This window comes from Scyliorhinus canicula, chromosome 17, assembly GCF_902713615.1.
Source record: "Scyliorhinus canicula chromosome 17, sScyCan1.1, whole genome shotgun sequence".
Classification (NCBI taxonomy): domain Eukaryota; kingdom Metazoa; phylum Chordata; class Chondrichthyes; order Carcharhiniformes; family Scyliorhinidae; genus Scyliorhinus; species Scyliorhinus canicula.
Window position 1 is genome coordinate 25,348,861 of NC_052162.1, and position 12,414 is coordinate 25,361,274.

Consider the following 12,414-nt stretch of genomic DNA (forward strand, 5'->3'; position numbering starts at 1 on the left):
CCAGGTGGCGCGGGCGGGCTCCGGGGTCCTGAGGGGGGCGCGGGGTGATCTGGCCCCAGGGGTGCCCCCATGGTGGCCTGACCCGCGATCGGGGCCCATCGATCGGCGGGCGGGCCTGAACCGTGGGGGCACTCTTTTCCTTCTGCCTTTGCCATAGTCTTCACCATGGCGGAAGCGGAAGTGACCCCCTTCCCTGCGCATGCGCGGGGATGACGTTAGCAGCTGCTGACACTCCAGCGCATGCATGGACTTCCGCCGGCCGGCGAAGTCCCTTTCAGCCCCGGCTGGCATGGCGTCAAAGGCCGTTCTCGCCAGCCGGCGGAGCGCCGACCACTCCGGCGCGGGTCTAGCCCCTCAATGTTAGGGCTTGGCCCCTAAAGGTGCGGAGACTTCCACACCGTTGGGCCAGCCCGACGCCGGAGTGGTTCACGCCACTCCATCACAGGGGGATCTGCCTACTGAGGTAATATGGGTTGAAGTCAGAAATAGGAAAGGAGCAGTCACCTTGTTGGGAGTTTTCTATAGGCCCCCCAATAGCAGCAGAGATGTGGAGGAACAGATTGGGAAACAGATTTTGGAAAGGTGCAGAAGTCACAGGGTAGTAGTCATGGGTGACTTCAACTTCCCAAACATTGAGTGGAAACTCTTTAGATCAAATAGTTTGGATGGGGTAGTGTTTGTGCAGTGTGTCCAGGAAGCTTTTCTAACACAGTATGTAGATTGTCCAACCAGAGGGGAGGCCATATTGGATTTGGTACTTGGTAATGAACCAGGGCAGGTGATAGATTTGTTAGTGGGGGGAGCATTTTGGAGGTAGTGACCACAATTCTGTGACTTTCACTTTAGTAATGTAGAGGGATAGGTGTGAGCAACAGGGCAAGGTTTACAATTGGGGGAAGGGTAAATACAATGCTGTCAGACAAGAATTGAAGTGCATAAGTTGGGAACATAGGCTGTCAGGGAAGGACACAAGTGAAATGTGGAACTTGTTCAAGGAACAGGTACTGCGTGTTTTTGATATGTATGTCCCTGTCAGGCAGGGAAGAGATGGTCGAGTGAGGGAACCATGGTTGACAAGAGAGGTTGAATGTCTTGTTAAGAGGAAGAAGGAGACTTATGTAAGACTGAGGAAACAAGGTTCAGACAGGGCGCTGGAGGGATACAAGATAGCCAGGAGGGAACTGAAGAAAGGGATTAGGAGTGCTAAGAGAGGGCATGAAAAATCTTTGGCGGGTAGGATCAAGGAAAACCCCAAGGCCTTTCACACATATGTGAGAAATATGAGAATGACTAGAGCGAGGGTGAGTCCGATCAAGGACAGTAGCGGGAGATTGTGTATTGAGTCTAAAGAGATAGGAGAGGTCTTGAACAAGTATTTTTCTTCAGTATAATGAGAGGGGCCATATTGTTGGAGAGGACAGTGTGAAACAGGCTGGTAAGCTCGAGGAGATACGTATTAGGAAGATGTGTTGGGCGTTTTGAAAAACTTGAGGATAGATAGTCCCCCGGGCCTGACGGGATATATCCAAGGATTCTATGGGAAGCAAGAAATGAAATTGCAGAGCCATTGGCAATGATCTTTTCGTCCTCTCTGTCAACAGGGGTGGTACCAGAGGATTGGAGAGTGGGGAATGTCGTGCCCCTGTTCAAAAAAGGGAATAGGGATAACCCTGGGAATTACAGGCCAGTTAGTCTTACTTCGGTGGTAGGCAAAGTAATGGAAAGGATACTGAGGGATAGGATTTCTGAGCATCTGGAAAGACACTGCTTGATTAGGGATAGTCAGCACGGATTTGTGAGGGGTAGGTCTTGTCTTACAAATCTTATTGACTTCTTTGAGTAGGTGACTAAGCATGTGGATGAAGGTAAAGCAGTGGATGTAGTGTACATGGATTTTAGTAAGGCATTTGATAAGGTTCCCCATGGTAGGCTTATGCAGAAAGTAAGGAGGCATGGGATAGTGGGAAATTTGGCCAGTTGGATAACAAACTGGCTAACCGATAGAAAACAGAGAGTGGTGGTGGATGGCAAATATTCAGCCTGGAGCCCAGTTATCAGTGGCGTACCGCAGGGATCAGTTCTGGGTCATCTGCTGTTTGTGATTTTCATTAACGACTTGGATGAGGGAGTTGAAGGGTGGGTCAGTAAATTTTCAGATGATACGATGATTGGTGGAGTTGTGGATAGTGAGGAGGGCTGTTGTCGGCTTCAAAGAGACATAGGTAGGATGCAGAGCTGGGCTGAGAAGTGGCAGATGGAGTTTAACCCTGACAAGTGTGAGGTTGTCCATTTTGGAAGGACAAATATGAATGCGGAATACAGGTTTAACGGTAGGGTTCTTGGCAATGTAGAGGAGCAGGGAGTTCTTGGGGTCTATGTTCATAGATCTTTGAAAGTTGCCACTCAAGTGGATAGAGCTGTGAAGAAGGCCTATAGTGTGCTAGCGTTCATTAGCAGAGGGATTGAATTTAAGAGCCGTGAGGTGATGATGCAGCTGTACAAAACCTTGGTCAGGCCACATTTGGAGTACTGTGTGCAGTTCTGGTCACCTCATTTTAGGAAGGATGTGGAAGCTTTGGAAAAGGTGCAAAGGAGATTTACCAGGATGTTGCCTGGAATGGAGAGTAGGTCTTACGAGGAAAGGTTGAGGGTGCTAGGCCTTTTCTCATTAGAACGGAGAAGGATGAGGGGCGACTTGATAGAGGTTTATAAGATGATCAGGGGAATAGATAGAGTAGACAGTCAGAGACTTTTTCCCCGGGTGGAACAAACCATTACAAGGGGACATAAATTTAAGATAAATGGTGGTAGATATAGGGGGGATGTCAGAGGTAGGTTCTTTACCCAGAGAGTAGTGGGGGCATGGAATGCACTGCCTGTGGAAGTAGTTGAGTCGGAAACATTAGGGACCTTCAAGCAGCTATTGGATAGGTACATGGATTAGGGTAGAATAATGGAGTGTAGATTAATTTATTCTTAAGGGCAGCACGGTAGCATTGTGGATAGCACAATTGCTTCACAGCTCCAGGGCCCCAGGTTCGATTTCGACTTGGGTCACTGTCTGTGTGGAGTCTGCACATCCTCCCCGTGTGTGCGTGGGTTTCCTCCGGGTACTCCGGTTTCCTCCCACAGTCCAAAGATGTGCAGGTTGGGTGGATTGGCCATGATAAATTGCCCTTAGTGTCCAAAATTCTATGATTAACCTAGGACGTAAGTTCGGCACAACATCGTGGCCGAAGGGCCTGTTCTGTGCTGTATTTCTCTATTTTTCTATTTCTATCACGCCGGGACGCCCCCGCCCCACCGGGCAGGGGAGAATCCCGGCCATGGTCACTGCAGCATGTGCATTGGGAAACATGTAATTAAAGCACAGCATAGCCAGATTCCATTATATGTAGACATAGGAATTTATAGTGGAACATGTTTCACGGAAGAACATACAGACAAGAATTTTGATATATTGTAGTTAGATATTAAAATTTTAAATTTTCAGCATCTCTCGCAATTTCCTCAGCAGCAAGAAAAGCAGTGAATCTTAATGAAAGCTATTAGCTTTCAACAGAGACAGCTATGTGGTCAACCAGAAGTAGCAACCAACTGCTGGAACAGATTAAAATGTATCCAAGGACAGAAATGTGAGCATGAGAGCAAGATGGTGAATTGAAATGGCAAGCCACTGGAAGGCCAGGTTCATACTTGCTGACTAAGCAAAGGTGTTATGCAAAGCGGTCACCTTTTCTGCGATTTCCTTCCTTTTTTCCCCTCCCCCTCGCTGCCTCCACCATCCCCTGCACCGCGCCCCCCTGTGCCAAATAAACCCTAGTGTTCAAACAAGAAGTTTCTTTAAATGCAGATTGTTAAAACCTTTCCTCTCAGCATTCACTCTTCTTTCATTGCACTGCAGGAAGTCTGAGTGGAAAGGCTCAGGATAAGCCCATTAGGCCATCTTCTCTGGTATATTCTCCCCTTTGGAAACTGTGACTCCTATGGAAATTTCCCAACTTTTCTAGACATCCTGAATTGTGCAATTTTCATTCTGAGGTGAGCGCACAATGAAGTTGGACCTGCCAACCCAGAGAGCAGAGCAGAGGCAGCCATAGAGTCGGTGAATGTCAACTGAATCCCAACTCATTCCCCTCACCTACTCCAATGGCTCAGCATGCCTCCCATACTAACTGATGTCCTCCACCAACCTCCTCATGGCCCATCATATCCTCCATGCCACCTCCATTGCCATTCACACAGTGTCCATCATGGGTAGACCTCAGAAGCCATGTATACACATTTGATAGTGAAAGAAACTACCCATTCAGAAAACCCATTCAAGTGGTTTTAATTCTCAAGCGGTTAATTGCTTAAAAAAAGCGATTCAGACCCCCACTATCAGTTAATTATTTAGTCAACTGTCAATTACAGTGAAGTCAGAAACTCCTCAGATAATTAAGGCTTTTGAAACTCAGCCAAGCTTTCATAGCGACATAATGTTACAATTATAAGGCTCATAAGATTTTTATATTTTGAGAGTGTGTGTTAAACTTTAGATTAAAGGGGGCCCAGACTGTTTGACTAGGTTGGAGGCAACTGCAGCAGCCTGAGTACTAACACTGGGCAGACTGAGTCTCAAGAACATTATTAATAATATTTACTTTTAAACAGCCGTGCTTTAAACTGTGCATTTACTTCCAAGGTAAAAGCAAGCTGAGGGTCTCAACAACATTTTTATCTGAATACAAGACCCATGTGATTCACATTGTCATGGAGATGGGCTTTGAGAGGGGATGGGTCTAAGATATCCCTTAAAACTCAGACAAGGTTAGTCTCCAAGGATTCCAGCGAGGGGGAGGCAGAGCAGTGGTAGGCAGCAAGGCGCTTTAGGGCAGGAGTCTGCCGTCAAATTGAAAAGTCCAAATTCATGAGGAGTCACAATGAGGCCAGGAGATTCTCCTAGTTTGCAGTGGAGGAAGAATTTTTGGGGGAGAAAATCCTCAATGTGAAATACAGTTTTGAGATTAAAAGTTCGGAGGCTGAGAAAGATAAAGAACAAAAGTAAATCCCTGTGAGCTAAGAATCACCTTGAATTTATTCCAAGCGAATTGCATGTCTACTTAAAAGGCAGTGTAAAGTATATATGTGAACTGTATTTCTAGTTGCACTCAAAGAAGGGGGAGGTGGCTTAAAGTATAAGTTGCCTACAAAGATAATGTCGAGTCATAGGATGCGATTCATCCGCTCCATTGGCACTGCGAGGCTTTGACCGGGCACCGTTTAGCACAAACATGGGCTAGGCTTGACTGCACCTTGGGGGGGTCTCGCAGGCCATGAGAGACGCCCAGATGATCAGGAATACGGCAGGATGATACCCTGACATCCAGGCACCTTGGCACTGTCAGCCTGGCACCCTAGAAGTGCCACCTCGCATTGCCAAGGTGCCATGAGCACTGTCCTGGTGCCAGGCTGGCAGTGCCAAGGTGCCCAGGTGCTAAGTTGGCACTGCCAAGGGAGAAGCCTCCTCCAGATCACAGGGAGGGAGTGTGAAAGGGGAGGGCCTGTTAAAATGGCACCCCAATCTTTGAGGAGCCGGTCCTGCTGGTGTAGCTGAGCTCTCCAGTGCAGGAAATCACTGAAGTGTGGTTTTGGTGGGCAGAAACTCCTCGAGGCTCAAAAACCTGGCAAAGAGCTTGCGGATAGCAGGGTGAATCTCGGCATTGTAGCCACAGAGAAACATCCCGCCAAACCTGTACGAAAGTGAATTTTGATTTACGTCCGCTGAATCACGCCTTGCACCCAGGGTGTATCTGGGCATGCTGGGTAAATGCCAGTAAAAGACAAAATCGAGATTTGTGCCGAACACGAACCAGTTTGCAATTCACCCGGCCCACTCCCGATGGTGAGTTCGCATCTCGTCCAAAAATGGTGAGAATATCATTCACCTGCATTTGCATTCATTTCTATCTCGTTAGGCAGATTGAAGTTGAATGCAGCGGCCTCCCGGGAACTACCCGACTCCCAGCGAGAAATCACGCAGGCGTTGCTCAGTACTCCTTTTGAAAAACATGAAGCTGGTGCAATGGCTGCTGAGGGGAAGTGAGGATGTGAGTAGCCATTTCCATTTTCCAGCATGCAGGCTCAAGGTTGGGGTTGGCCGGGTGACTGAAGTGAGGGTGGTTCCTGGGCCGGAGGTGAGAGGCTTTGCGCTGTGAGGCCTTCAAGCCGTCTTAAAATATTGTGGAGACCCATAACAGGGGCAACCACAGCTGCAGCCTGTCGGTCCTACGTAACACTTCCAGGACAGAGCCCTGCTGCAGCTTGCCTCATCAAAGTCAGTTTCACTCCCTTTGACTGTGAGCAGCCTCTAGCTTCACAGCTGAAGGCTATTTCAATTGAAATTAGTCTCATTAGTTGTTGCAGCACTTATAGAACATAGAACATAGAACAGTACAGCACAGAACAGGCCCTTCGGCCCTCAATGTTGTGCCGAGCCATGAACACCCTACTCAAACCCACGTATCCACCCTATACCCGTAACCCAACAACCCCCCCTTAACCTTACTTTTATTAGGACACTACGGGCAATTTAGCATGGCCAATCCACCTAACCCGCACATCTTTGGACTGTGGGAGGAAACCGGAGCACCCGGAGGAAACCCACGCACACAGGGGGAGGACGTGCAGACTCCACACAGGCAGTGACCCAGCCGGGAATCGAACCTGGGACCCTGGAGCTGTGAAGCATGTATGCTAACCACCATGCTACCCTGCTGCCACTTCATGCTCCTCAACTCTCAAGTTCCTCCTCAAAGGCACACGTGCCATGCCTCAGAGGATGATTAGTGCACTGCATGTCAAGCAAACTTTATTGCCTGAACACTGTGCCTGAACTCCAGGAGCGTCAGCATCACAGAGGCAGCTGCCAATAATCAGACACGAAAGAGCAGGTCTTCAGCACTGGGGATCTTCTCACAACCAACGGGTAAGTGTCTAGATCAAGGGAGGACACCTGAGCATAGTTTCCCTAATATTTCCAGCAGAGATATGGGGTCTGGGGTGAGTGCGCAGAGCAAGGTTTGTCAGCACAACAGGCTCGCTGTACGGCACTCTGAGAGAAGGCAAAACCTGTAAGGGTGGGGAGGCTCGACAGAGTGGAGGGTCCCGGGATGGAAGCCCTGACTGATTGGCCGTCTCTTTCCTTCTCCAATTCCTTACTAATATCTATAAGGTTGCTGGTGTTAATCTTGCAGCGGCTGCCCTCACGTTGCTGGTGACAGCCCAGGCAGCCAGACGCAAGAGAAGGCAGCAGCAACGACACATGCTAGAGGCGGCACGCCATGTGCAGGGGGCCAGCGCACACCCTGAAGACCCGGCCGCCCATCAGGCTGAGGAGGAACACAGAAGTGTGGGCCCAGCCACCCATCAGGCTGAGGAGGGACCCAGAAGTGTGGGCCCAGCCGCCCATCAGGCTGAGGAGGGCCCCAGAAGTGTGGGCTCAGCCGCCCATCAGGCTGAGGAGGGACCCAGAAGTGTGGGCCCAGCCGCCCATCAGGCTGAGGAGGGACCCAGAAGTGTGGGCCCAGCCGCCCATCAGGCTGAGGAGGGACCCAGAAGTGTGGGCCCAGCCGCCCATCAGGCTGAGGAGGGACCCAGAAGTGTGGGCCCAGCCGCCCATCAGGCTGAGGAGGGCCCCAGAAGTGTGGGCCCAGCCGCCCATCAGGCTGAGGAGGGACCCAGAAGTGTGGGCCCAGCCGCCCATCAGGCTGAGGAGGGACCCAGAAGTGTGGGCCCAGCCGCCCATCAGGCTGAGGAGGGACCCAGAAGTGTGGGCCCAGCCGCCCATCAGGCTGAGGAGGGACCCAGAAGTGTGGGCCCAGCCACCCATCAGGCTGAGGAGGAACACAGAAGTGTGGGCCCAGCCGCCCATCAGGCTGAGGAGGGACCCAGAAGTGTGGGCCCAGCCGCCCATCAGGCTGAGGAGGGACCCAGAAGTGTGGGCCCAGCCGCCCATCAGGCTGAGGAGGGAACCAGAAGTGTGGGCCCAGCCGCCCATCAGGCTGAGGAGGGACCCAGAAGTGTGGGCCCATGATGGCTCAAGGTGTACAGGCATCATTGGTCATTCAATGAGCTGACAGACAGCATGTGCCGCAAAAGACTATGTCTAGGGACAGAGACTAGGCACCCTGTGGAGGAGGAGGGCACCAGCTCCTCATGGCCGTAAAGGTCACCGCTGCCCTCAACTTTTCATTCGGGGATCGAGTGGGGACATGTGCGGCATTTCATAATCCACACCCCACATGTGCCTCCGAGAGGTGATGGCTGCTCTGTATGCCCGGGCATCAGACTTTATTACCGTTCAGCTGGAGCAGGCCCACCAACATGCCCGGGATGCAGAATTCTCCATGTCCAGGAGGGAATTGATGGGACGCATGTCGTTCTGCTTGCACCGGGGCATCAATGAGTGCCAACCGTGGCATCAGGGATTGCCTTTATTAACAGGAAAGGGTTCCACTCCCTAAATGTTCAGATCGTGTGTGACCACCGCCTCCATAGCAAGCACGTGTGTGGCCGCTATCCAGGGAGTGTTCGCGACAGCTACATCCTGGGTCCTGGGGTACTCGGAGATCCCTGGTGTCTTCGAGGATCATCCCAGGATTAAGGGTTGTCTCTTGAGGAGCAAGGGGTACCCGTTGAGGTTATGGCTGACAATGCCCGTGGGGCGGCCCGAGAGCAATGCAGGGACGTGTAATAATGAGGCCCACGTGCTGTCTTTGAGAGGTGCTGCTGAAAATATGGTTGCAATGCCTGGACCGCTCTGGTGGCGACCTGCAATACACCCCTCAGAGGGTCTCCTGCTTTGTGATGGTCTGCTGTGCCCTCCACAACCTGGCGCAACGGCCGGGCAGCATTCTGGAGGAGGAGGTGGGACATGCTGCCTTGTCTGAGGAGGAGGATGAATCAGCCCAGGAGGGGCTGGAGGATGAACCCAGGGAGGAGCCGGAGGATGGACGAAAGGCGTCGGGCAAGGATCCGACATGCCAGGAAGACCAGGGAGGCCCTCATCATCTCCAGATTCTTATAAGATGAGGCTGTGTCCATCAGATCAACCCCACCCAGAAGTGTGGGCCCAGCCGCCCATCAGGCTGAGGAGGGACCCAGAAGTGTGGGTCCCTCCCTCCCCAATCCCTCTTCCCCCCTCATTTCCCTCCTTCGCCCAATTCCTCTCCTTCACCCAAATCCCCCCCCTCCCCATTCTCCTCCCCCCGACTCCATCACACCGTCCCACCTCTGAGCGCCCTGTCCCACCCCCCAAAGGACTGTGTAACATCACTCCAGGGTGATGGGCCTGTGCTGGCACTGTCACCGGGGTTCAGTATACAAGGCAGGAGAGTGATGACAACTCACTGAGAGGAAAGCTTGGTGCTCCTCAGTTTATGGAGAAGTCTGACTCCTGTTTTTCTGCTGACACTATTCTCACACACACCCTCTGAACGGAGTCTGCATCGGGGGGCTTTTGATCTTGGATATCTGTTGGGAGGAGCGGAGGGCAGCAGGGGGGAGGGGGTGAGGCAGGCCCGCTGTGAAGATTAATGTGACAGAGGCGTCACATGTATCAGGTGTGCATGTTTCAATAGTGAACATTTGACATTTCCATTCTCTCATGCTACAGATAGTGAAGCCCCCTGTGCCCACTATGTGCTCCTCACTCTTCTTGATCTTTCATGTTCTAGTGCTAGGTCAAGGTATGTCCCGAGGATGCACATCAGAGGTGGAGGCAGCCGGCTGCTTTCTGCACCCTGTAGCCTTTGATGCCCTTGGCGGATGTCCTCTGGAGGGCCTGGAGCTGGAGGGCCCCGGCAAACTTACTGGTGCCAGAAGGGGGTCACTGTGCCACCCTGTTCTGCCCGCTGCCGTTGAGATGCGCCAGTGTCAGGAGGGTGGGGGTTTCGGAAGAACTGGAGACTGCTATCGTCTCCTTGGTGGCAGGCCCCAGGTTGGCCTCCAGCGCTTCCTCCTCCCTTGACGGTGCCCCTAGGCTCACGGGGGGTCTCCATGGAATGGAGGGGCAGCTGGAGTGGGCTCCAGAGGTGTCGACTCCCTCAGTGATGCTCCTCAATTGGCCATGCTCTGCAGTGCCTCAGCAATATCCACCTGTATCTGGGACGTTTCCATCAGCAACTGGGACATGGCGTTGAGGCCCTCAGCCATGGTCGTCACAGACTGAGCCATATCCTGGGCACCACCACTTAAGACGCGGACGTCGTGCTCATGGCTTTACAATGCGGTTGCCACCCTAGCAGTGTTGGCCTCGGTGCCACGAATTGTCGGCACAACAGCCTGCCCCCGAGGCCTTTGGGGTTCCTCTAATTGGCTATGCAGTTGCTAGTATGTCGGTGACATCCCCTCCTGAATGTCACGGCTGTGTCCTATCATCTGCATCAGCTCTGGGAGAACCTTGTCCAGAGGTTCTGCATCTTATTGGGGCGCAGCCATGTCCTGGGAACAAGCAGCCTCCAACTGATGATTCATTTGGATGTTCCTGCCTCCACCTAATGTGCATCAGCTACTGTGTGGTGCTCCCCAGATTGTGCCCCAGAAGCCTGTCCACTAATGTCGCCCATCGAGGTGTGTGTCTCTGCACTGTTGGAAGGTGGGGGCGATAGCTATGATGCCTTGTCAGTGAGCTTGGAGTTCTCCTCCGAGGTGGTCTCTTGGGTGGCAGGGGTGGGTACGACTCCGGATGGCCCAGCCTCATCAGATGGAGATCCTGCAAGACAATGGAAATGTGGTCAGTGCGAGGGAAGGGTCATTTTGTCTGACATGAACAACTCAATTGAGACAGGTCATCTGGGTGAAGAGGCAATAGATCCTCACCTCTGTGGCACAGGTCAACCTCTCTGCCAGTGACTGCTCTCTCCTCGGTCAACTTTGATTTATGTCTGCTGAATCACGTCCATCATGTTTTTAGTCTTTTGTTACAGTAGAAGTCTTAAAATGTGAAATCTTGTCATATCATTCTTTCAGCTATTAATTGTAAGTTTAGATTTAGTTTAAAAAGTTATCAGTCTCTACAGAGATCATAACAAAAATAATAGCCCTTGGGGAAATGGCAACAGAGAACTCTAGAACAGATACATAAACAGATGGGACCGTTTTTACTAACCTGCAGCAGATGGCCAGTCAATCAAACAGAGATTTTTTTTAAAACTCAGTGGCACCAAAAAAAAATTGAACTGTTGGAAATGGGATGGGCTTCCACAAAGCGGTCTGCCTGCCATTTTTAATGATCTGCAGAGTTGTGTTGACTCTGCAAGAATTAAGACCAGGATTTTCTACATTAGGAGAGTGACTACACTTTCAAATTAGCAATAAGGTTTTGGGGACGTCTTAAGATCTCAGGTATTGCATAAATGTGAGTCATCTTTCTTTCTATGGTAGCACCCAGAAAAACATACTACTGAAACTGCTTACAACAGCAAATAGAATACTTTTTCTGCCTTAAGCACGATCCACAGGAAAATGACTTCACCACTTGGAATCTTTCTGCCTCATTAGGAACCTTGCCCAAAAGTATAGATGTGGGACAACATCAGCAAGCAACCAAAATGGTTGAGGAAATCATCTAAATATCTCGGGTTTTTTGATGCATTATTCACCTCCTATTCTCGAGTGTCGCCATTTATGAGACTTCTGTTAAAAATGTATGTCATGGAAACAGCAACATATGTCAAAGTTTTGGCACATTTAAAAAAAAAAAATTCTGCAACAGGGATTGAATAATTTATGAACTCGTTGACATACCTGCTGTTTCCATGTTCTGTGCTTCGACAAACATGAAATATTGGCTGGGTTTAAATTCTCCCTGTAAAGTTAGCCAAAGTATTGTGAGCCTGCATCATGCTGGTGCACTTGGACTGTTTATATCACTGTCAGCGACAGTTTTCAGAAAAGTTCTCCTGCAAAAACAAAATCAAAGCATTGTTTGGCCAAAGGAACAGTAAAAGAATAGTGCATTAATATTCCAGCCATTCATTTCTTTCCCTTTTTTTTTAAAGATTTGTATGTATGTGGATAAAGCTGAGTCTTAAGCTATTCAATGCCTGTCAATAGGATTCCAGGATAAGCTCCTAATTAACAGGCATTAGGGGTAGAAATCAAACCTGCAACAACCTTTCCCACTCCATCAAGACCAATTCGGCTGATTAATGTGGAAACCTCAACACTTTTTGAGAAAGGATCGTGGTTTTGCCATTGTTTTCGTTTTCCGCTTGTACTCACCGCACCTCCGAACGGGAACTCGAAAAAAGTGAAGCCAGGTCTCCCTAAATACTTGGATAATGTGGCTAAATGGGAATGGCCTTGTGAAAAGAAAGGGGAAAGGTGAGCTGATTCTGTGCACTCGAGCAGCTTGTCACAGCTTGCTTC

General features: G+C 50.4%; 1 protein-coding gene across 1 annotated transcript in view; it reads right to left on the reverse strand.

Annotated features, from left to right (window-relative positions):
• The window catches only part of nexmifb (neurite extension and migration factor b), a 313,433-nt gene that overhangs the window by 30,328 nt on the left and 270,691 nt on the right, over positions 1 to 12,414 (reverse strand). Inside the window, exon 3 of the mRNA XM_038774952.1 lies at positions 11,791 to 11,945. Within this exon, the coding sequence (XP_038630880.1) occupies positions 11,791 to 11,824 (34 nt within the window). The 5' untranslated portion in view covers positions 11,825 to 11,945. The remainder of the gene's footprint in view (positions 1 to 11,790; positions 11,946 to 12,414) is intronic.